This window comes from Heterodontus francisci, chromosome 18 (assembly GCF_036365525.1).
Source record: "Heterodontus francisci isolate sHetFra1 chromosome 18, sHetFra1.hap1, whole genome shotgun sequence".
Classification (NCBI taxonomy): domain Eukaryota; kingdom Metazoa; phylum Chordata; class Chondrichthyes; order Heterodontiformes; family Heterodontidae; genus Heterodontus; species Heterodontus francisci.
This window is the reverse complement of record NC_090388.1, coordinates 35242987-35269430: the sequence shown is the minus strand read 5'-3', so window position 1 is coordinate 35269430 and position 26444 is coordinate 35242987. Positions and strand designations below refer to the sequence as shown.

General features: G+C 42.2%; 1 protein-coding gene across 8 annotated transcripts in view; it reads right to left on the bottom strand.

The window, feature by feature from the left end:
• si:ch211-272n13.3 (ankyrin repeat domain-containing protein 26) overlaps positions 1-26444 on the bottom strand; it is a 260148-nt gene that overhangs the window by 189799 nt on the left and 43905 nt on the right. For 7 of the 8 annotated variants that reach the window (XR_010976854.1, XR_010976855.1, XM_068050522.1 and 4 more), the window contains exons 7-9: positions 15670-15720; positions 3888-3924; positions 3698-3767 (exon numbers count right to left, since the gene is read on the bottom strand). Coding sequence is in view for 6 of the 8 variants with exons in the window: in XM_068050522.1 (XP_067906623.1) it covers positions 3698-3767; positions 3888-3924; positions 15670-15720 (158 nt within the window). In the remaining 2 variants the exon portion in view is untranslated. The remainder of the gene's footprint in view (positions 1-3697; positions 3768-3887; positions 3925-15669; positions 15721-26444) is intronic. The other variant, XM_068050523.1, reaches the window with a different exon arrangement.

The window sequence follows — 26444 nt, the reverse complement described above, 5'->3', positions numbered from 1 at the left end:
TCAGTAGCATTAATGTTGGTTAAATATTGACCAGGACACCAAGCGAACGCTAAAATAAAAGCAAAACACTGCGGATGCTGGAAATCTCAATTAAAAACAAAAAAATGCTGGAAATACTCAGCAGGTCTGGCAGCATCTGTGGAGAGAGAAGCAGAGTTAACGTTTCAGGTCTGTGACCTTTCATCAGAACTAGCAAAGGTTATAAATGTAACAGGTTTTAAGCAAGTGAAGCTGGGGTGGGGGGGGAAAGAAAACAAAAAGTCAGGTGTGTGATAGGACAGAATACAGTATACTGCATTCGCTGCTCATAATGCGGTCGCCTCTACACTGAGAAGACCAAATGCAGATTGGGTGAACTCTTTGTGGAACACCTCCATTCAGTCCGCAAGCATGACTGAGTTTCTGGTTGCTTGCCATTTCAATTTAGCATTTTGCTCTCTCACCCATATTTCTGTCGTTGGTCTGCTGCAGTGTTCCAGTGAACATCAACGCAAGCTCAAGGAACAGCACCTCATTTTCTGATTAGACACCCTACAGCCTTCCGGACTCAACAATGAATTCAATAATTTCAGAGCATGACAGGCCTTTTTATTATTATTTTATTTTATTAACCATGTGCCTGCCTTAAACTTGGTTTTTCACATTTGTGCTTTTGGACAGAGCTATTATAATGTCATTAACATGGTATCTGAACTAGTGCTTTGTCTTTCACCACACCATTAGCACTCCCTTTGCCTCTGTCCCATGACATCTTTGTCATTTAATCTCTCCTGCCCTCTGCCCTATCACACACCTTCCCTTTTGTTTCTCGTCCCCCTCACCCCCGCTTCACTTGCTTAGAACCTATTACATTTCTAACCTTTGCCAGTTCTGATGAAAGGTCATGCAACATGAACTCTGCTTCTCTCTCCACAGATGCTGTCAGACCTGCTGAGTATTTCCAGCATTTTTCTGTTTTTATTTTACACCAAGAGAACTCTTCTGTTTGTCTTTGAATAATGAAACCGGACTCTCTGGGTCCACCTGAGCAAGTAGATGATGCCTCAGTTTAACTTCTAATTCAAAAGATGATAAGCTTTGAGGGTGCAGCAGTACTTCAGAATTGCACTGAAATGGCAGCTGAGATAGTCCTTAGCACTATGAAGAGAGCAGAGAACACGAGGGAGAGTCAGAGAACTGGAGGTGGCCCTCCAGCCATGGCGCAACTGACAGCCGCAGAGGAGGAGACACTGAACGTCAGTGAAGTCTCGGCATGTTTGGCCGTCGGAGACGGGGAAATGAGGCCTCCCAGCTACCTGGTGACAGAATTAAATATCAGACAGCCACATGGCTACAGCACTCACACATACTGACTTAATGTCAGCAGTGAGTGAAATATAATCATATGCATTATGATCACTGAAAACATTTTACCTTGATAATTCTAATTCATTCTTTAATCTCCCACAGGGTCTTCAAGCATCCAGCAGGAGGTGGTCCAGGAGGATGGTGATGATTCCTCAGAGGAAGTCACTCCCTCTTCAGGAGCACCTTCACAGCACTCAGGCAGACCATGCAGCAGCTCAGATACTTATATATAAGTGGGAGCTGCATAAACATCTTTTTGTAGTTACACATCAGCATTACTTTAAGCTCGTCTGCACTACTTAGTCAGCCTACACTGCTTAAAGAGGAGATGCATTTTGGCTGCAGGTGAAGATTTAAAAGCTGCAAATGGTCTAAGCATGCACCTCTTGCTTTTCCACCCTCCCATCACCACAACCCTACCCTTGTGCCTTTTCCTTTCAGATACCCAAGAACTGCAGCCTGAAGGCAGTGGTGCAGCAGCAAGAAGGAACTGATGAAGAAGCACAATCGCTCGAACTCACACAGCCACCAGCTCACAGACTTTACAAGCTCCTAGCTTACAGGCAGGAGCTGCATGTGGTGAGACACCAGACACAAGTGGCCTGCAGCCAGGGCAGTGGGAAATGGTAGTGCAAGTGCAACCTCCCTAGAGAGCAAGGACGCACACGAATTCTGCTGCAGAGGACAATGTCCTTCAGAAGGCGGCTGATGTGCATGCACATGGAAATGCTTGGTGAATTGACAGGCCTGCCAGAAAGCCAATGGCCACTGTCAAGGAGCACAGGGGAGTCCGGCACTAACCTTGCAAAGGGCTTTGCGTAGAGCTTGGAGACCATCCTTTCCTGCGTGGAAGTGGTGGTTAACTCCACTACCACACTTGTGGACCCAACTAAGATACAACATCTGACGGCCAATGTCTCAGCTTCCACTGCAGCACAAGCAGAAGCCACTCAACATCTAACTGCTGCAGTGGAAGCTCAGACTGAAGTAATGCAAGAAATAAAAACAGAAAATCCTAGAAATATTCAGGTCAGGCAGCATCTATGGAGAGAGAAACAAAGTTAATGTTTCAGGTCAATGATCCTTCATGATCCTCCTCTCCCCCTCTTTGTCCTCCCTCTTTTGAGAAGCTTGTATTGCCTCTGCTCACTCTCCAGTCACACTGCACGCCAAGGAGGATAGAAACTACTGAACCCATTAACAGGAACAAGTGGTCTGAGCAGAATCCATGAGGTCAGAACCAAAGCATTCACCATGTGCCACAACACTCACTGTAGACTTCCCAACTTTAAGTGGTACAAACCACAAAACACTTCTACTAACTCAGCAGCAGCCAGTAGAAATCAAACCGCAACTACACTGAATGTAGATGATGATCCCTTTAAATAGTGTTGGTGAGGGGGTCCCTCCTGCTGCTGAAAGTATGTTCAGCTGTCCAAGGTCAAGAGAAGGAGTTAGCAGTTAGAAGGAGCATTCAGGTCAAAAATGGCACCGTGGGTGTGAAATCAGCATTACACATTGAATGACATAATGATCTGCTTACTCTGCATACTTCCACTGCACACTCCCAGCAACCGCGCCAACAACCTACCCAAAATGGTATCTGCGAGGCCCGCACCAGAAGTGTGCATACACGGTATGGACACCATTTTGGTACCAAGACAGCACCAAAGAACCAAAATTAAGGCATTATGTAACTGTATTTTTTGACACGTGTTCACATCACTTTATGGCCTATCTTTTGCCTACCTTCAGCTTCCTCCAGCCCTGCAACTTCCATCTCAAACTCGCCATTGCTTCAACCCTGGCCTTTTGTGCAAGCCCATTCCCCTTTGCCAAATCACTGGTGGCCTTCCCTTAAGCTGTCTAGGCCCACCATTTGGAATTCTTTGTCCAACACCCTCTGCCTCATTGATCAGCAGGCATAGTGCACTCCTGTCAGATGGTGATGTTGCCCGGACAGTCAAACAGGGCAACACCTCTCACACCCACCTAATACAGTATCTCCACTTTGTCAACCTTAGAGCACTGTGGATTGGATGCTGTGCCACTTCATCACTTACCCATGAACTATTCTGACAGCTTCTCATTTTTGCACCATATAACTTTTGCATTGGCTGCAGCAGCTCACCATTCCCCCATCCCTTTAAGTTTTAGCTACAAAACCTTAAATGGCTGCTCAGAATCTTCGCAGGATCAGTAAAGATTTCATTCCAAAACAATTGTTTCAATGTCTTAGTATTATAATCAGAAGAAGCATTGTGTTAGTTATGAGTCATTCAAACTCAAGAAAAAGATACCACAATGCAACATTTACTACAAACCCATTTAAAACTATACAAAATAGTACCTTGGAGCTAAATTGTAGTTCTTCATCTTCATTTGAAGATAGCCAGGAGTCACCTGCACCCTTTGAGGCCCTAAAATCAAAACATGCAAAACAATCTCAGCAGAGAAAAATAAAATTAAGGTTGTAAGAACTATACTGTTTTAAAAATGTTTAAAACACAACTGCAATAGCCAGAAGACAAATATCTTACCTACTGACTGACTCTGTCTGAGATGCATCATCTGCTACTGCAAAACAAAGTGAATAATTTACACATGAAATTTGATTCATTAAGATTATGCTTTGGTTTAGTTTTCTTCATTGTTTTAATCGTTTATCCTTCAAATACAACATGATAAGGTCATTGTCCAACAGAGAAATAGCACAAGGTCAGAATACATTTAAGAGCTTTACTTTATGCAGGTTTTGTGCAGGTCATGATCTTTCTACAATCCCACACTATGATTCATGACTCCGTAAAAGCCGCCAGTTATTGGACAGGGGCAGTCTCCAGAACAAATTTTGCTTACATGCCAAACACTAGAAAAGTTACTGTAGATATTTCAATTGCTCCAATGCCTCAATATCTACATGCAAATGAATGTTACTTGTTCAATAACGGGGAAAAACACCCTAGGAGGAAGATTCTTGACGAGTTACACAGTACAGTTCACATCATTATCAGGTGCTCTTTCCCAGTCCTAAAATATATACCTTAGTTCTTTAACAATGGAGGCAGCAGACAGCATGCAACATTAAACACAACAAGTGTATTGGAGAACACAAAGTTGTAGCCGGCCATAAAGAGAACTGAAGGCGAGCGCAACAGAGCTTTGTTCATGGGGTAAGTTAAGACCATTGCATTAATACAGAGTTGATACTGTAGGTGATCTTACATAATTCCTCATTTTTTCCAACATGCATGTACAAATGCATTATATGAAATTAATACAGAAAACTAGAGGTAGGGCTCTCTCATATGAATGTAATGTATGGCTTCCAGCAGTCACAATGACGTACTTGTTAACTTGAAACATTGGTCAAGATTTTAAACTTTTACCGTTGGGGAGAAAATTGCTCGTGATGGATCAGCCATCCATTATAAATTCTGCTCAATTTTCTTTTACATTAAAATCATTGAAATCTGCAGCTGATATTCTACCAACAGTTTTCTGCTGGATGTTAAAAATTATAATGATGTTAAAAGAAAGCATAAAATGCCCAAAAAACTTCCCTAGAGATTGTCAAGAAAACCTCTTTGCATATTGGCCACATGGCAATAAGCCCTATAAATCTAGGCTAAAATCTGTAGAATTATTAATATTTTTAGGGATCGTTAAACTCCAATAGCAATGCATGTTGCAAGTGTACTCAAAGCAAACTGGAGAAAGACTTACGAACCAAAGGGTACTTTGTCTACACCTAGTTCTCTCATACCCTGAATTGATTTACAACCTTTTGATAAGTTTGAGGTCTCTTCCTAGATTCTCATTTGCTTCACCTAATTTGTGCAATATTTCCCAGAGATCCACATCCAGAAAGCCCCCATTCTACAGAACTCTTGTTGCCCACCCCAACAAGGGGGCAGGTGGCGCTGCACTGTGGTGATACACATTTTCAGATTGCTCTTTGTTTCAGCTTTTTAAAAAAAAAGTTTTCTTGGCGATCTTCTGGTGTGCTTTTTTGCTGTGAGATGACAGGGCAGCAGGACATTAGTGGGAGGCGGTGAGGGACTGCCAAGGCTGGTGCATGGCTGGAGCCAAGGCCAGAGGGAATAAGGTACCGGGGCTGGGTGAGAGGTTTACCGGAGCCAGACAAGATCAAGGGGAGGGAGGTTACCGAGTCGGACGAGGCGGGGAGGGGGCGGGGGGGCAGCAAGGTTACCGGGCTGGGCAAGGCCTCAATTCAGGCAGAGAGGGAAACAAGAAGGCGTGAGACAACGAGTGAAATGAAGGAGTCAACATTTATCAACAAGAGACAACCTGAATTCGGGGCCGAGGTGGCCTCAATTTAGGTGAAGAGTGAAACGAGGAGGCGAGAGACAGCAAGTTAAAAGGAGAGGGCAACATCCATCACTTACAGTGATTACTCTTAGTAATGTAAGGTCACTGAGAAATAAGATTGATGAGATTCAGACCTGTACAAGACTTTTGTCAGAATTCAGGGAGTCGAATGTGCTTTCTTTCACCGAAACCTGGTTAACTTCGGACATCCCAGACAATGCAATTGATATTGATGGAGTTGAACCACTACACCAGGATAGATGCGCTACGGATAACAAATAAATCACAAGGAGGGGACATATGTATGTATGTGAATAAACGTTAGTGCCCAAAATTTTCAGATTAAGAAATGTATTTGCCTTGCTAACATTGAATTACTGTGCGTGGCTTTTAGGCACTTCTATCTGCCCCGTGAATTCAATCAAATACACATCATTCTGGTATATATTCCACCGGATGCTAGTACAGAGGAGGTGGCAGGAGTTGTTAGTGAAACAGTCCAAGAAATGGCTGCTCCTTCCCCAGATTCACCGAAGATCATCTTAGGTGAGATTAATCACGGTGACTTGGCTTTGAGGGATAGTCTCTGTAACTACACTAGGTGTGTTGACAAATCAAATTGTGGGGACTCATTCCTGACTCTTATAAGTCTCTGATTCGACCAGGAATTGGAGTTTCAGATCATAATGTTGTGCATCTCCTCCCTAGATATCGACAAAAACTGAAAACCGCAAAAACCTGCCAGGGAAGTGGTTAAAGTTTAGGATAATGTGGCCATTTAAGATCTGCAAACTTGCTTTGACAACACAAATTGGGATATTTTTATGGAAGACGATGACATAGATAGGACCACAGATATTATAAATGTGAACAGCTTCATATCCAAACGAAAATGTTTGAGATCTATCCAAATGAGAAACTTTGGATTACAAAGGACTTAAAAGTAATAATGAAGGAAAGACAATTTCCATTTAGTGTTGGGGACCAAGACAAACTTGATGAACTAAAAATCAAAGAAAGAAAGGAAATTCAGAATGTGAAAAATGCGTATAGAGACAAGCTGCATAATTGTTTTAGGACAAATAATTCCAGAGATGCATAAAAGTGTATGCATAAAATGACAGGCTTCACATCGAGAAAGAGAAATGACCCCTTTTTGTCCGCAGACAATCCTTGTGATGTTACGAATGAATTGAATGGACTTTTTTTTTAGCCGGTTTGAAAATGATGAATTTGAGAAACATGTGATTTGGCAGCGGGCTTCACTTAGTGAATTAGAAGGATCTCGTGTTACTATTAACTAATGGGAGGTAGAGAAGCAATTTAAGCGAGTGAATCCATGGAAAGCATGCGGCCCAGGTCCGATCAGCGGAAAAATTAAGAAATGTGCTTATCAGTTGGCAGTTCCTTTTTCTCTGGTCTTTCAGAAATCATTTAATATGCAAACCGTTCCTTGCTGTTGGACATCAGCCATTATCATTCCGGTTGTTAGGAAGTTGCGGCCTGTTGAGCTGAATGATTACCGACCAGTTGCTCTTACATCGATAGTCATTGAACTGATTTGAGCGCATTGTGTCAAAGCGTCTTTTAGATCCTCTTTTTCCACATATCAATCAGTTACAGCTTAATTATCAACCTCAAGTCAGTGGACGATACTGTTCTGAACTTGATCCAACAGCACACAGTTAGATTAGACAGCTCTTAATACTAGGCAACCATTCAAGCTTATTGAGACAGACCACACAAAATGAAATGTGATGACAGGAGCATTTCATTATAAGGTCGCAAATTAAAGAGAAACTGTATACACACAATCATCCTCAAACCCTCACTCATCTGTCTCACATTGTCATAGCTATACTCTGGTTTAGTTTTTTCATCCGGGCTTGGGCACGAGCAGAACCAACGAACTCCAACTGGGCTCAATCAGCTTGTGCTCCAACATATACTGAATTTCCTCACGAACCTGGGTCAGTTTCCTGGGACCAAGGCAATAGGGATTTTGTTTTATGGGAGGGGTCTCGCCTACATCCACATCATGTAGGGTTAGGGTTGTGCACCCTGGTTTGTCCCTGCAGATCCCTTTAAATGATGTGAGCAGCCCTATTCTGCGTTTAAATAGGAGAATACGGTGTCTAATTTCCCTAACATTTCAGTGTTAGCTAACTGGAGAGTAGGGGGTTAGATTTAGGAATCCTCCAGGCCTCCTCTAACTCCTTCTCACTGTCCCTATCACCCTGCTCTTTCCTGACTGCCTGACAGACCTGTTTGTCCCCTTCCTGGCTGTGATACTACTTTAACATATTGATGTGGTACAGTCTTTGCTTTTTCCTACGATCTGGGGTTAGTTATATAATTCACCTTGCTAATTCTCTTTACTACTCGGTACAGGCCACTGAACCGGGCTTTCAATGATTCACCCTGTATTGGTAGTAGTACTAACACATGGTCTCCGGGCTGAAATGTTCCGGCCTTGGCATGTTTATCCGCCTGCATTTTCATAGCTGCCTAAGAGGTTTTTAGCTGCCACCGCACAGGCTCTCGTGAGCCATTCTCGAGACCTGGAGATGCAGTCTACTAGGGAAGGTTCATTCCTCTGTCCTAAAAACATCTCCTTGATTAGATTTAGAAGACCTCTCACCTCATGTCTATAAACTAAGTCAAAGGGACTAAAGCCAGTGGACTCATTGGGTGAGTCCCTAGTAGCAAACAGAAGAACTCCCTACATTTTGTCCCAGTCATGGGGGTACTCATGCAATATGCACTGATCATTATCATTAGGATCTGGTGGTACTGATCCAAAGCCCCTTGTGACTATGGGTGGCAGACTGAGGACTTTAGCTGGGTTATGCCCAAATTACCCATGACCTTTTGAAAAATACAAGACATACAATTCTTGCCCTGATCCGATTACCCTTAGCAGGCAGCCCATAGCGGGTGAAGAATTGCGTTAGCCACTCCACCACGACCTTGGCAGAGATAGTTCTTAGAAGGATAGCCTCTGGAAATCGGGTAGCCACATCCATAATCATAGAAAGTTTATGACACAGAAAGAGGCCACTTGGCCCATTGTGTCTGTGATGGCCGAAAAATTATCCACCTATTCTAATCCCACCTTCCAGCATTTGGTCTGTAGCCCTGCATATGAGGTACTTGAGGTGCATATCCAGACTCCTTTTGAATGAGACCCCCACCACTCTCTGGGTGAAAAAAAGTTGCCTCATCTCCCTGCTAATCTTTCTACCAATCACTTTAAATCTAGACCCCCTAGTCACTGACCTCTCTGCTAAGGTAAATAGGCCCTTACCTCCACTCTATCCAGGCCCCTCAAAATTTTGTACATTTCAGTCAGATCTCCCCTCAGCTTTCTCTGTTCCAAGGAGAACAACCCCAGCCTATCAAATCTTTCTTCATAGCTGCATTTTTCCAGTCCCGGCAACATCCTCGTAAATCACCTCTCTACCCTCTCTAGTGTAATTACATCCTTTCTGTAATGAGGTGACCAGAACTGCACACAGTACTCAAGTTGTAGCCTAACCAATGATTTATACAGTTCCAGCATTATCTCCTTGCTCTTATATTTTATACCTCAGCTAATAAAGGAAAGGATTCCATATGCCTTCTTAACCACCTTATCGACCTGTCCTGCTACCTTCAGGGATCTGTGGACATTACTCCCAGGTCCTTCATTTCCTCTACACCTCAGTATTTTCCCATTAATCCTGTATTCCTTTGCCTTGTTTGACCTCCCCAAAAGTATCGCCTCACACTTCTCCGGGTTAAATTCCATTTGCCACTTTTCTGCCCATCTAACCAGACCATCAATATCTTACTGCAGCCTACAGCTATCCTCCTCGCTATCTACCACATGGCCAATCTTTGTGTCGTCTGCAAACTTCTTGATCATGCCCCCTACATTTACATCCAAATCGTTAATATATACCATAAAAAGCAGGGCACCCAGTACTGAGCCCTGCGGAACACCACTGGAAACAGCCCTGCAGTCGCAAAAACAACAGTCAACAATTACTCTTTGTTTCCTGCCACTGAGGCAATTTTGTATCCAACTTGCTGCATTTCCCCGAATCCCATGGTATTTTTGTTTAACCAGTCTGCCATGTGGGACTTGTCAAAAGCCTTGCTAAAATCCATGTAGACCACATCAACTATATTACCCTCATCTATCATCCTTGTGACTTCTTCAAAAAATTCAATCAAGTTGGTGAGAAGATATAGGTATCCCCCTTTTCTTTTCGGCAGGGGCTCCACACAATCCACCAGCACTCTGCTGAATGGTTCCTCATAAGCAGATATGGGAATTAAGGGTGCAGGTTTTATTGCAGGTTGAGGCTTCACTACAACCTGGCACGTGTGCCAAATCTTACAGAACTCACGACATCTTTGTGGAGTTGTGGCCAGTGAAAATGCTGTCTGATGCAAGCTTCGTTTTTTCTGATACTGACAAATCCAGCCATTGGAATCTTGTGGGCTATTCTCAATATTTCTCGATGGTACCTTGGTGGCACACTATCTGGTAAACCACTGTCCACTCTTTGTCTGCAAGTCTGTGAGGAGGTCTCCACTTCCTCATCAGCATCTCATTCTTTAAATAGTAGCACTCTGGAACTCCCTCTGCTTCAGCTTTAGTTTCAGTTTGTGCTAACTTTTTTAACCCTGGGTCAGCTTGCTGACCCTCAACCAAGGAAGACCTGCTGAACACTTCCTGTGGTTCCTCTAAATTCCCAAAGGAAGTTTTGGATAACGAGACAGCAGGGTCATCCGTCGGCAGTGCCAGTTCAGCCTCCTCTGACGGAGCTTGTTTGGCCATGGATCAGGTCACCAGTGTCAGGGAAAATGCCTAGGATCTTTTCCTGTAACTGCTCTGTCTCCCTGACTCGTTCAGTCTCTCTAAGACCACTGGGGAAGCTACCACCTTTGCCCCCGCCAGATCATTACCCGATCCACAGGTAAACTAGTGACAATCCCCACAATTACCAGTCCTAAAATAAGGTCGCACTCCAGGTGCACCAGATATAAAGGTATACCTTCCACCGATACCATTTACTAATACTTTAGCGTTCAGTGCACTCTCTAGGGTAAAGGTCATGCCTTTTCCCAGCAGAAGGGATGGGATGGCCCGTGTCCCTAAGTATGACTATGGACTTACTCGCCTCACTCGAGGGGTATGGGGTCACGTTTCCTCTGCACACAAAATACTGGTTCTCCTGCACTCACAGCTGTAGGTTTACTAGGTTTTACTGCCACAGTCTGGTCTGCTGTGCTTTCCATCAGGGCCCCTTTTCCTGCACGGGTCTGGTGTACCCTGACTAAACCTATGGATTTTCCCCGTAACTTCTAGCAGTCAGCTCAAAGCCTTGGAAACATACAGGCATTCAGGCATCACTCCTGTTCTCAACTCCTTCATTTCTGACCCGAGGAGGGCCCCATGTTTTCAGTTCTCCCTTCTCGCCCATGGCTGTTCATCCTCCTATCACCCAACCACCTTCTATCCTTTACAGGTTTTTGGGGTTGACTCGGGAAGGGTTTCCCTTGGGGCAAGGGCTTATGAACAAGTGTATAATCATCAGCCAGGATTGCTGCCTGCCTGGCTCCAGGAAACCTTTGTTCCTCCACGTGGTTTTTTATGGAAAGGGGAAGCGAGTTTTTGAATTCCTCGAGGAGGATCACCTCTTAGGTTATCATAGGTGGACTCTACCTTAAATGCCCATATCTATTGGCCAACTGTGCAACAGCCCCAACAAACAAATTTCTCTGCAGCACCTGTGGAAGAGCCTGTTACTCCAGAATTGGCCTTTATAGCCACTCCAGGCGCTGCTTCACAAACCACTGACCACCTCCAGGCGCGTATCCATTGTCTCTCGAGATAAGGAGGCCCAAAAGAATTGGTCGAAAGCAAGTTGGTTAACCTTTTCAAACTCGATGCAAGTTTGTTCCGGCTGCTTTCAGAAAGTTCGGAATTTTTGGCAGTATACATCCGGTACCAGCTCGTATGCACTCAAGATAGCATTTTGAGTCATCTCATAGTCTGATGAACTCTCGTCAGATATTAGTGAATAAACCTCATGAGCTTTTCCTGGTAATTTGCTTTGCAGTAGCAGGGGCAACGCTCCGCTGGACAACTGTTTTGCAAGATTTTCAACTGAGATGAAATATGCTTCCCCATCCCCCTCATTGAATTTTGGTATCAATTAGGAGAACTTCAGAGCTCAGTCTTCGGTCCTGAGCTAGGGTAGTTCCCTCACTAATGGTGCCTTAACTGGGTACACTGGGTCTTCCCATATTCAGTTCGAGCTGCCTTAACTTCAATTCCCTCTCTTCCTTCTGTTCTTGGAATTCTCTTTCTTTCTCCCTTTCCTGGATTTCTCTCTCTCCTTCTGGAAAGCTCTTTCATTCTCCCTTTCTTTTTGCCTTTCCTGGAATTCTCTCTCCTCTTTTTCTTTCTGGAAAGCTCTTTCGTTTTCTTGGAATTCTAATTCTAGTCTCCTCTGTTCTAGTTGTATCTTAGCTAATGTTAACTTGTCTGTTTCAGATTCTATGTCTGTCTTGATTCTTCAGTGTCAATTTTAAAATGGTTGCCCACAAGTTTTAGGATTTCAGGTTTCCTAGCTTTTGGGCAGATATTTATCTCTGCGTCCTTAACTGTACTCCTTAACTCTTCAAAGGATAGGGATTTAAACTGTCCCAAGTTACTTCCCTCTATTCTAGGAAGGTATTGGCTTCGAATGTGGACATTTTAGTACTCTAGCACTGAAAAGCACAAGAAAACTTACATTGAAGTTTTAAAATTATTGCTAGGGATCAATTTGGCTCCCCGCTTTCAATTTCCCATTTGTTTTTGGGCCTGATCCCAGACATGAGCATCCAAATTTTTGTTACAGTCAGGTGAGGAGGGGGTCGAAGGGCTTCCCCTTTTTCCCTCTTCTTGTTTGACCACAACAGGTTTAATTCCTTTTTAAAGTGGATGTACTGGCTAATTCAGTAGGTGTTTGATTACTTACTGGCTATGATCATAATAAGACCCAATCAGACAGGTTTTCTTGAGTTTAACAAAGAAAGAGGTTAACTTTATTTTACTTAAACCGAACCAGTTAAAATAATAAATTATGCGCCAACAGTCACACAACAGTCATGCAACTAGTTTTCTTTTATTCATTCATGGGATGTGGGCATCGCTGGCCAGGCCAGCATTTATTGCCCACCCCTTGAGAAGGTGGTGGTGAGCTGCCTTCTTGAACCGCTGCAGTCCATGTGGGGTAGGTACGCCCACAGTGCTGTTAGGAAGGGAGTTCTAGGAATTTGACCCAGCCACAGTGAAGGAGCGGCGATATTGTTCCAAGCCAGGATGGTGTGTGACTTGGAGGGGAATTTGCAGGTGGTGGTGTTCCCATGCATCTACTGCTCTTGTCCTTCTAGTTGGTAGAGGTCGCGGGTTTGGAAGGTGCTGTCCAAGGAGCCTTTGTGCATTGCTGCAGTGCATCTTGTAGATGGTATACACACTGCTACCACTGTGCGTCGGTGGTGGAGGGAGTGAATGTTTGTAGATGGGGCGCCAATCAAGCAGGCTGCTTTGTCCTGGATGGTGTCGAGCTTCTTGAGTGTTGTTGGAGCTGCACCCATCCAGGCAAGTGGAGAGTATTCCATCACACTCCTGACTTGTGCCTTGTAGATGGTGGACAGGCTTTGGGGAGTCAGGAGGTGAGTTACTCGCCGCAGGATTCCTAATCTCTGACCTGCTCTTGTAGCCACGGTATTTATATGGCTACTCCAGTTCAGTTTCTGGTCAATGGTAGCCCCTAGGATGTTGATAGTGGGGGATTCAGCGATAGTAATGCTGTTGAATGTCAAGGGGAGATGGTCAGATTCTCTCTTGTTGGAGATGGTCATTGCCTGGCACTTGTGTGGCGCGAATGTTACTTGCCACTTATCAGCCCAAGCCTGGATATTGTCCAGGTCTTGCTGCATTTCTACACAGACTGCTTCAGTATCTGAGGAGTCACGAATGGTACTGAACATTGTGCAATCATCAGCGAACATCCCCACTTCTGACCTTATGACTGAAGGAAGGTCATTGATGAAGCAGCTGAAGAAGGTTGGGCCCAGGACTACTCTGAGGAACTCCTGCAGTGATGTCCTGGAGCTCAGATGATTGACCTCCAACAATCACAACCTTCTTCCTTTGCACTAGGTATGACTAGCCAGCAGAGGGTTTTCCCCCTGATTCCCATTGACCTTCAGTTTTGCTAGGGCTCCTTGATGCCATACGCGGTCAAATGCTGCCTTGATGTCAAGGGCAGTCACTGTCACCTCACCTCTTGAGTTCAGCTCTTTTGTCCATGTTTGAACCAAGGCTGTAATGAGGTCAGGAGCTGAGTGGCCCTGGTGGAACCCAAATTGAGCGTCACTAAGCAGGTTATTGCTGAGCAAATGCCGCTTGATGGCACTGTTGATGACACCTTCATCACTTTACTGATGATTGAGAGTAGGCTGATGGGCGGTAATTGGTCGGGTTGGACTTGTCCTGCTTTTTGTGTACAGGACATACCTGGGCAATTTTCCACATTGCAGGGTAGATGCCAGTGTTGTAGCTGTACTGGAACAGCTTGGCTAGAGGCGCAGCAAGTTCTGGAGCACAGCTCTTCAGTACTATTGCTGGAATATTGTCAGGGCCCATAGCCTTTGCAGTATCCAGTGCTTTCAGTCGTTTCTTGATATCACGCGGAGTGAATCGAATTGGCTGAAGTCTGGCATCTGTGATGCTGGGGACTTCAGGAGGAGGCCGAGATGGATCATCAAGGTTACAGAGTGGGGAAGGGTAGACTGGTTGAGTTAGAGTCCATAGAAGAAAAAACGGTATGCAGTCTGTGGAGTTTGGTGATTCGACTGGCTTCTAGCTAAATTCAATGGTCCTGAGGCTTTTAGTTAGAAGAGATAGATGACTGATTCGGTAGATCTCTTGGAGACAGCGATGCGGATGATTTCCTCTAAAGGGGTCTCTGGTTGTGGCCGGAGTAAAGAAAATTATTATTTTACAAAGCACATTGATGTGACAAAGTGATAAAATCTTTGAAATGATTTCATTGGTAGCTGCCTGCTTCTTGCTTTAGATTGCTTTCAGAAAAATCTAAATAATCTAAGTGATCAATTTTCTGAATTGCTTTGACTCATTCATATTTAGTCAATTAATTATTTGATACATGTGATACCCAAAATGTGATGCCTTTGAATGTCATGACACTAACATATTATAGATCTGCAAATAAACATTTACATCTCCCCTAAAATTAAGATTGAAGTTTACTCTAATGCACAGGGAAAACAGAACTAAAATTTATGCTTAAAAGTTAGCTTCACAAACCTGAGTGCAATATTGAGAGTACCTTTTCCTTGACAATTAAATACAGTGATTTGAATAAGCTTAAGACATTATCACTTCATGAGCAACACACAGTGCATGAGTTAATGGTTGTCATTGACAAAATAAATAAAAAGATATGCTTAAATTGAGAAAATAGCTCAATATGTGCAACAGGTTGCATGCGACAACATTCCAATCTCCGCTTAAGAAATGGCAAATTTTCACTTAAATAACAAAACAGAACAAGAGTACAATCTATTGCGAAAGTTTTAAAATTTTGCAGTTTTGAGGAAAGAAAAGATAAATTCTGATTATTAAAGCAGAATAAGGATTGCTCTTTTCAAATATTCTGAAATATAACTATATAGCCTATTTCATACAGCAATTGTTTGACCAACATTTGCTATAAAAGTGATTTTTCAAATAATTTACAAGTCTGAGTTTCAATAGGTGTTAATATTTAAGTACATATTCAAAAATCCTAGTAAATCAATTTTGGATGCGAATTCAATAAAGCAAATGTTGTGCAAAAGGGCGCAAAACATAAATTTCAAGTGGGATCATGTTTATTTGAGTACATTATTGTGCTAGAAAGCTTCTAGAGTCAATACTACCTTTCTCAGAATCACTTGTTCTCCACTTCTGTTCAGGAGACTCCTGAAACTCTATGTCCACAGGAAAAGACATGAGGAACAGATGAGACAAAGTCAGGAACAAGAGAAAATAGAAACTAAAACAGCAGAATTCCAAAGCACAACATACTGCCAAGACCATTACAAACAGGGAAACATCATCTAAAAGGTTTACCTGGGCTTTCTGAATACTCAACTAAGAAACCAGAGCGGCCCACATGAATTTGTTGAAATGCTAAGTTTGAAACCAAATTACCTAAAAGGTTTTGGTATTGTTGAATAACACAGTAGCATGTTTAAAATTTCACCAGGTGCTCCACAGAATTATTTCCCCAAGGTACTATCTGAAACAGGTGAGGTCACAAGGAAATAGTCCATTAATTTTTGTTCCACAAAAATATGAATCAACTAGGCATTGCAAATAGTTTGGTTGCATAAATCACGTTGTTACATTTTGTGCATTAAAACCATTATTTTGATCGAGAATTTTTGTCCTCAAGTCAAAGAATGGCAGTGCTGAGGAACAAAGAATTTTTCAACTCTAGTCTTCCAGTGTCATCAAGTTCCCAGTTAGATGTTTCTTGACCAGATGCAGAATAAGGCTCTCCATTTTCTGTCCCAAAAACAATGTTTTACATTTCACACTCTGGGGTACTCTTCCATATTTCACAATAACTATCCTTATGGGCATCACAAGTTAGACTGGCAAACTCCCACATAACAGCCCATGGGATCAAGTGGGGATTATAAGATATATATGTTTAGTACTTTTGTTTTGAAGAATTGGGTGACACAGTGGCGCAGTGGTTAGCACCGCAGCCTCACAGCTCCAGCGACCCGGGTTCAATTCTGGGTACTGCCTGTGTGGAGTTTGCAAGTTCTCCCTGTGTCTGCGTGGGTTTCCTCCCACATGCCAAAGACTTGCAGGTTGATAGGTAAATTGGCCATTAGCAATTGCCCCTAGTATAGGTAGGTGATAGGGAAATATAGGGACAGGTGGGGGTGTGGTAGGAATATGGAATTAGTGTAGGATTAGTATAAATGGGTGGTTGATGGTCGGCACAGACTCGGTGGGCCGAAGGGCCTGTTTCAGTGCTGTATCTCTAAACAAAAACTAAACTAAATAGATACCCCAGCAGCAAAATGTAGTCAATATTATTTTACAAATCATACTCGTACCTTATGGAGTGAGGCCCTTTCAAAGATCTGGGACAGAATTAAAAATAGATCTACTGAACTGTTCTTTATTTACTAATTATACCTATACAGTGGCACTTGACAAGATGCTAGTTAATCATAATTGATCCCACACAGTGCATCTAGCTGAAGGTTACCCAGGTATTAGAGAAAGCATGGGCAGAATATTGCTCCATTTCCTTCACTCAGATTTCATCATGGCCATTAGTATTTCAATTTCTTTTTTTACTTTTGCTAGAAGCCTCCATTTTTTCTGTACTATATGGCAATTAATGTTAAAGTTGCAATTATTCTGGGATAAAAGCACTGCAAATTCTCACCATCAAAAAACAAAAAAATACATTACATTTAGTAACAGTGTGTTAAAAAGTTCTGTTTCTCTCCAGTCACACAATGGCTGAGCAATACATTAAAATTCGTGGCGTCTTTGACAAATTGCACATCGCAGGCAACACGTTATTTGTAACAATACATACGTTCATGACATGTAAACATTATCATTAGGGCTACTGACTTAGAGTGACCAGTCAAATTCTATTTTTGATAAATTATATTGAGTTCCTAACCAATGGGTGACCTCGATTCTATATATGTTTCTTTACCTGTCTGTGATTAATTTTTATCCTTTATCAGTTTTAAAGCTGCAAATACTCAGCAATAGGGTAAGCAAAATGCATCAGTTGGTGCTAGATATTTGGGCCCCAGTGTGCAAATTGGCAAGTACACCTCTGCATTGCCAGGAATATCTGATGAATCTGATGCAGAAGTATCTGGTATAAATCCATTCAGTTTCAGGACGTGCTAAGGAAGTGCCCATCTTCTCAACGGCAGTCACACGTAAATGACTGTTAGAACAGACATCACCTGCACTAAATTCCAGAAATTCTGCCTTCCAACCACAGTTGAGAATATTTGCCACTATTAAAAGGTGAATTTTGCAAGGACCCTTTATCAAGGAAGTACCCGAGATACTGCTCACCTAAGATTTCTTCGAGACTTATGGTCCTATCACAGGACTCAATGCAGGTATTAAAATTATTTTTCGGTCATACTCAGGATACTTTCTGCTAAATTCTGCTTTATCCTTGGAAACTATTGTTTCAAAATAATAACTGAGCTATGATCTGAGGGCTGTACAGTTTGCTACCAAATACAAAATCCAGTTTATATTATCTATATATTGGAGGAAGAAGAACAACAGAAGGCTGGAAGGGGGCCAAATTGATCACGCAGCACCAGAGGAGAGTCAGACCATCCTGGTACAACCCATTCAACAGATCATGGGGTACTTGCCTCAAGTTTTCCCAGTAGCTGTGTCTTAGCAGCCTGCATTATTGTCATGAAGCACCTAAAGAGCACAGCTTGTTGTTGCAGCTTGATCGGCAACCATTGTTTACATCTCATAGAGTGGCAGAGAGAGTGATCAAAGCTCTCAACTTCTATGCCACAGGCTCAAAGGAACCACTGGACTTTTCCCAGATCAGCTAATTCACTATGCAACCCTCTAAGTCATCAATGCCCCCTTTGACATGTTAAGTCAATTTAAACAATCTTGTCAGTGCTCACACACTGATGAATCAGAGACTCATCAAATTTTTCAGATTTGCTGAATGGGAAATATTGATTGCATCCATGTAGCATTGCATGCCCTAAATTTACATGAACTGCAAAGACTCCTAGTCCCTAAGCGTGCAGCTCATTTTCAATGAAGGCACAGCACCCTGCACATTAATTCACAAGATGCTAGGCACTTTTTAAAAATATACTTCATCAGTGTTTCAGCTCTATTTAAACAGCAGGAGCAAGCGACAGGATGGCAGCTGGGTGATGTAGAATACCTACAACTCCTAGGCTCATACTGTCTCCTTTTAAGAACCCCAGTACTGCAATGAAGCATGCATAAAGACAAGGATAAAAATTGAGCAAGCCATTGGATAGTGTCTGGATAGATACGGGCTTGTACGAAGGCCCTGCATTAAGTGCCCAGGACTGGCTCATGAATTACGATATTGCAATCATGTAAGGACCACAGGCAGATGTCTCAAACGATGCCAGAGCCTGATTAACACTACTGGTGCAAGCCAGCTGAGAGTCAGAGAAAGCTTCATAGATGAATGCAGGAAGCCTTAGCCCTAAGACCTGCACCTTTCAGCAAATCCTCCATGGGCTAAGTGAAAGCCTTGCTCTTCACAGCTAGACGTGACATTCTAACTGAGTCTCAATATCAGCAGATTGCCTGTTCCCCATCATTATACAAGAACACGAAGCACCAAGCAACCATTACATCAAATTGTACAATAACAAACATTCACAAAAAACATGACTTTATACTGTCACCATGCACACCCCTGGTGACCATCTGAGCTTTTCTCTGCCTCACTCTAAGTGCCAGCTGAGAGCCTGGGATCAAGATGCACTGCAGTAAAATACCACAAACCTCTTGCAATGGAGGTTTGCTCAAGGTAAGAAAGCACCACAAAAGAAAACATCCATAAAAGTACCTCTTAAGAGGCCCATTGCACTGCTGATGCTGAATGCAAGTGCCAACTGTGGAAGTCTCACCTGAAAAAGCAAAATACGGAACTGGATGTATTTGGGATCCACTCTTCACTCTCTGGACACTCATTCACAGCAGGAAAAAATAAAAATCAGTCAAATCGGTCATCAAATAAGTTGACATTTTGACCGCATTCTTCGATGCTGAAAGGCGAACATCTGGCAACACTTGGTGGCATACAGCAGCTCAGACACCCACTCAAGAAGATACAGGTAGTGTAGATGAGGAATTGATATATTCTGACAGAGTACAAGAGGGTAGAGGATGCAGATGTGGAAGCAGTCTGATTTAGTTGAGTGGAGGCATAAGAAGTAACAGCCTCTGGCTAAAGAGCAAGTGGATGATGATCTCAAGTGTCCTGTGAAAAGCAGAATGGTAGTCGAGTATCAGACATATAGAGGTTTTTGCCTAGACTCTCACAAGTTGCGCAGAAAATGTCTAGGATATTGGTGGAGTTGGCTTCCCTGTTATGTAGCAGCATCAACACACTCTAGGGAAGGCTGATGAAAGTGGCAGCTGCAGGAGCATTTGCAGACCTTGCCCCATTTTATGTGAAGGCAAGTCAGTCCACTCAATGTGGAGGCACTACATGAACAACTGCAGGTCTTGGGAGACTCTTTGGAGAAATCATTGCTTCCTCTTCATGTGGTGTTTAATTCCAGATGTTGGTATGCCCTCTACAAGTGGTATGCCATTATGTGCTGTCTTCTGCAGCAGGAATACATAGTGTTAAATTGGCTGCTACAGTTTCCAGATTCTGCAGTTATAATCATCTCAGGGTAATAATGGTAGGGGAGCAAGGAACTAAGATGTGCAATTTCAACCTGCTTGCATGCATTACGGAATGCAAGACACTGGACAGGATTTCTGACAAGTGACTTGCTTCTGGGACAAGGTACATGGTGCTATATGATAGTGTGAGGCAAGCCCCCCACCTACCAAGACTGAGGTACTCATCATTTCGCCACAGGAACATTAAAACTTAAAATTGCAAGCCCCTGACTGGAAAGACATTTGCATAGTAACAGACAGGGTTGGAACAATGAGGAACCAGTCCCTGCCCCAATACACAGAAGACACCTGGTCAAACCAGTAGGTCACCACCTGCGGGGGTTTTAATAAAAGCAAAATACTGCAGATACTGGAAATCTGAAATAAAAACAAGAAATGCTGGAAATACTCAGCAGGTCTGGCAGCATCTGTGGAGAGAGAAGCAGAGTTAACATTTCAGGTCAGTGACTCTTCTTCAGAACTGGCAAATATTAGAAATGTGAAAGGTTATAAGCAAGTAAAGCAGGGATGGGGTAAGAGATAACAAAGAAGAAGGTGTAGATAGGACAAGGTCACAGAATAGCTGACCAGAAGGTCGTGGAATTTTTTCTTTTTCCTTTTTTAAATTTTTTTTGTGTTTATTTTATTTCATCTTAGTTTGCTCAGTTTGCTAACCCACTGTTTTTTTCATTTTTGTACTTGTGGCTGTTCAATTTTCAGTCCGTTAACACCCTATCTGTACTAATGCTTTGTCTTTCAACACACTATTAACATATTGTTTGCCTTTGCTCCACGACCTTCTGGTCAGCTATTCTGTGACCTTGTCCTATCCACACCTTCTTCTTTGTTATCTCTTGCCCCACTCCTGCTTTACTTGCTTATAACCTTTCACATTTCTAATATTTGCCATTTCTGAAGAAGGGTCACTGACCTGAAATGTTAACTCTGCTGCTCTCTCCACAGATGCTGCAAGACCTGCTGAGTATTTCCAGCATTTCTTGTTTTTATTATAAGAGAGTTTTAAGTTGGAAAAACAGAATTTGAACTTCCAACAAGGAATCTGAACTCAGAAAGCTGTGTGCTCCTGGAACTGAAGCAGAATCCTCTCCTGTCTGCCTGCTCATCTCTCAGGGAACTGAATCTTGTGAAGACACGTGAACCTCAAAAAGAGAAAAGTCTCCAACAGTGAACAAGGTTGAAGAATACTGGGCCCCAACGAAAAGCAAGACTACTTACAAAAAGACTAAAGTGAGCTTGAAGCACAGTAAACACGAAAGTCTTCTGATATTGCCATTCTACTATATTTTCCTCTCTTTTTTTGTCCCTATTTGCATGTGTGTATTGCGTGTGCATTCTAGCGTTGGGCACACGTATATCCATAGGCGTGAACCGTATTAAGAGTTTAAGTTTTAATAAAATTTCATCTTTTTTCTATAAACCTCAGAAAGTCTATGTGAACTGGTTTCTTTGTCTTATAATTGGAAAGCTGTGAACAAGGATTCACAAAAAGGGAACTCAAAACACAGTGTGTTGAAAAATAAAACCCTGTTACAATAAGACCAGGTATTTCTTTGGCCTCCTTATCTCGAGAGACAATGGATACGCGCCTGGAGGTGGTCAGTGGTTTGTGAAGCAGCGCCTGGAGTGGCTATAAAGGCCAATTCTAGAGTGACGGGCTCTTCCACAGGTGCTGCAGAGAAATTTGTTTGTCGGGGCTGTTGCACAGTTGGCTCTCCCCTTGCGCCTCTGTCTTTTTTCCTGCCAACTACTAAGTCTCTTCGACTCACCACATTTTAGCCCCGTCTTTCTGGCTGCCCGCCAGCTCTGGCGAACGCTGGCAACTGACTCCCACGACTTGTGATCAATGTCGCAGGATTTCATGTCGCGTTTGCAGACGCCTTTAAAGCGGAGACATGGACGGCCGGTGGGTCAGATACCAGTGGCGAGCTCGCTGGACAATATGTCTTTGGGGATCCTGCCATCTTCCATGCGGCTCACATGGCCAAGCCATCTCAAGCGCCGCTGACTCAGTAGTGTGTACAAGCTGGGGATGTTGGCCGCCTCGAGGACTTCTGTGTTGGAGATACGGTCCTGCCACCTGATGCCAAGTATTCTCCGGAGGCAGCGAAGATGGAATGAATTGAGACGTCGCTCTTGGCTGACATACGTTGTCCAGGCCTCGCTGCCATAGAGCAAGGTACTGAGGACACAGGCCTGATACACTCGGACTTTTGTGTTCCGTGTCAGCAAAAGACCCCTGGACACATTTCTCACCTGGTCGTAACAATAGCCTAAAAGGAATTGACTATTTTGCTGGAGAATATACATTTGAGTCTCTGTGATTCAGTTAACTACCCTATTATTCATCTGAAAACAAACTTACCATTGCTAATTTAGAGATCATTCCACGTCTTTCGACACAGCACTGTCATTCCGTGAATTCCGCAGCCTCACAACTCCCTGTGTGCCCTTTGTTCTAAGTCCCTTACATTTAATCTTCTATTTTATTTACGGCTCCTCATTCTTGACCCCTCAATGACTGGAAACAGTTTGCTCCCATCTACCTTGTCCCATCCTTACATAATTTTTAAAACCCTATATGTTACTCCATCCTTTGCAATGTTCTAACAGGACACAACTTGGAGTCTTTCTTCACATTTTAATATCCTCATACCAAGCAGCAATCTTTCGTAGAGTGTGGAACCCAACAGTCACTGAATTCATTAAAATGCAAGTAAAGTCATGTCATAAAAATACCAGAAAACCATGTAATAAAGACAAAGATTGACACAGCCATCATCTCTAATATACTGTGCCTTATGTGGCATAACAATCTTACTTTTCCAAAACAGCTTATTTTCTGACTCTGAGCAGTACATGAAAGATCCAATAGTACTGTATTAAAAACTGTACGACTGTACACAATTCCTGCCACTCTGGAGGCACACTTCATGTATGCAAATCAAAAAGTGCGACACAATACTCATTGCTCAGAAAAACAGAAACAAAGCTGATCAAATCAAGTTTTCAAAAAATATTTTTGTCCGCCATTTTTCTCAAATGCAAATATCCAGGGGTCAAAATAAAGCTTCTCATAATATAATATAAATGTACATCACAGCAATGTACTCATCTGTGCCTATCCAATTATTTTTTCTTGCTTTCAATATGTTAACTGCTTCTTTCTTCATAGGCCAACCCCAAACCAAAATGCATATCCTCTCACTTAGAGTAAACTGAGCAGTGCGATCCAGTCTTTTATAAAAAAAGATCTTCAACTTCAAGATCTCAGATAATATCCACTGTAGCATCTTTAATATACACTGACATAAATGTGCATAAATTGCACTGTTTCAATAACACGATAATCTGCTGTAAAAGGTTGCAGAAGTGCAGTAACCAATATGCCACTCATTGATCAATCTTGAAAGGCTATTGGGTTAATATCGGATGGGTACCATTGTCATACTGAAAACTTTCATAGAAGCCAACATTATTGCACAATTTATTTTTTGTCATTATTAGAATGGATGGACATTTTCATATATTTTGTGTCTCATTAGTGGACTGAATTAGTAATTTATGTGAAATTGAGAATTATACTCAGCATCAGTCATGTGGTTTTAATTGTTTACCATGATTTCTCGTGTATTCTGTAACCCCCCAGCTTGGTAAATTCAAATCGTAAAGAAGTTCAGAACAAACATTCATCGCAAATACAAAGTGTACTGATGACAATTCCTGACTGGTTCTAGTGACTAAGCTATGATAACCATCAATATCTGCTCCTCCATTCAGAAATAGGGCTGTCTGTTCTCAATTGTGGCATCCATTTATAGAATGATACAGCACAGGAAACCATTTGTCCCATTATGCCTGTGCTCTCCATTAGTTCCATTCCCCTGCCCTTTCTCCAGACTCCTGCATTTTTTTCCTTCCAAGTAGTCAACCGATTCCCTTTTGAAAGTTATTATTTAATCTGCTTCCACCAACCTTTCAGCTAGTGCATTTTAGCTAACAACTCGCTGCATAAAAAAAGCTCATCTCGCCTATGGTTCTTTCACCAATTATGCTCAATCTGTGTACTGGTTACCAATCCTTCTGTCACAAACAGTTTCTCCTTATTTACTGTATCAAAACACTTCATGCAAACTTTGAAATTATGTCCTGTATACCCAAGTCCAGGTCATTAATTGCCGTCAGTGGTTAAAGAAGGCGGCTTACCACCACCTTCTGAAAGGCAATTAGGGATAGGCAATAAATGCTGGCCTTGCCAGCAACGCTCACATCCCATGAAACTAAAAAAAAATAAAAAAGAGCAGTGGTCTTAACACTAACCCTGGGGGACACCTCTGTACACTTCCCTCCAGTCTGAAAAACAACCAACCATTCAGCAGTACTCTCTGCTTTGTTTCATAGCCAATTTTGATTCTTTGCTGCCACTGACCCTTTAATGCCTTGGGCTTTAATTTTGCTAACAAGTGTATATGTGGTACTTTATCAAACACCTTTTGAAAGTCCATATATACGCCAACTGCACTATCTTCATTAATCCTCTCTGTTACTTCAAAGAACTCAATCTAGTTAGTCAAACACAATTCACCTTTAACAAACCCGTGCTATCATTTATGAACCCATATTTTTCCCAGTGCCAATTAATGCATTATTGTCTCTGAAAATTTCCCTACTGCCATTAGGCTGACTGGCCTTAGTTGTCGCATTTATCCCTCTCCCCATTTTTGAACAGGAGTGTAATATTCCCAATCTTCCAGTCCTCCGGCACCACTTCCATATTTAAAAAGAGAATTGGAAGATTGCAACCAGAGCCTTGCTATCTCTGTCCTTACTTCCCTCAGCAACCAAGGATATATCCCATCAGACTGGGTGGAACTTTTCGACCTTGCAGCGCTGCCAACTTTTTAAGTACCTCCTCTTTATCTATATTGATCCTGTCTTATTTCTCTACTACCTCTTTCCTTTATTGTTACTTTGGCAGCATCCTCTTTAGTGAAATGGGATGTAAAGTACTCATTTAGTACCTCAGCCATGCCCTCTACCTCTACAAGAAGATCACCGCTTTGGTCCCTAGTTAGCTCCATCCTTCCTTTGACCATTCTTTTACTATTTATATGTTTATACAAGACTTTGGGGTTCTCTTCTATGTTAGCTGCTAATCTCTACACTCTTTGCTCATTTCCATTTTCAGTTCTCCTCTGTTTCCATGAAATATACATTATAAACACTCAAACATGATGAGCTACAGCACAAAACAGAGACAGGTTGTTGAAATCAGGAGGATAGTTATAAGTATCCTATTAAAAATACTCCTATTCTCCTCCATCACTAGCTCCCCACTTAAAAACATAACACTGAAAAACGAGTGTGAATATCTTTCAACTAAAATTTTAATCTATTTTTCTCAGAAACATGGAGATGTACTGTTTTAAGTTTTGTTTAGCACCAATGAAACTCAAGTGCAGATGTCAGTTAGAAGGACATCAGAACTCCATCGGAAACTGCATTTATCAATATTCTTAAATGACTCAAATTCCAAGTTGGAGGCCATTCAAGCCAGAACCATTAATAGCAATGGAGTACAAAGTCAGAATCAATTCCGTATTGATTTTTCCCAGATCAGATGCCTTGTGATCAGCATTCTAGTTGATACGGAATGTTGACACTAAAGGATTAACTGCTAGCTGCCTAAAATGATCGATGGAAACACAGTATTATTCAGAATAATGTCAGGTACTCATATGGCTGAACAGCCAAAGACAAAGCTGTTGGTTGGTGGTCAGTAGAAAGTTCAAATTTTACACAAGGATTCCCATCAAGTAAAACAGTTTTATTGGAAATTTCAGCTTGACCTTGCACAAATCAATTATATTTTCTTTTCTGACATCTTAGCCTCATTTTCCTGTTTGATATATTTGTAGCCTTTCAATCAATAAAACTATCAATGGAGAGTCTATTGCAGCATATGAACAGACTATATTTAGTTTGTATTTTCAAAAAGGGAAAAGCAAATCACTGTTGAACTCAAATATGGCCGCATTAAAATTATTTTCCACGATCCTGATTTTCAGATTCTTGCATCAAACCTTCAGTTACACATCTGCAGCTACCTTTAACACAATTTAATGTACATAACTTAGTAGAAAGAGTTTTCGAACTACATTTAAATTGTTGTGCCAATATCCTGAGTACACTACAGAGCCTAAAATATTCCAGT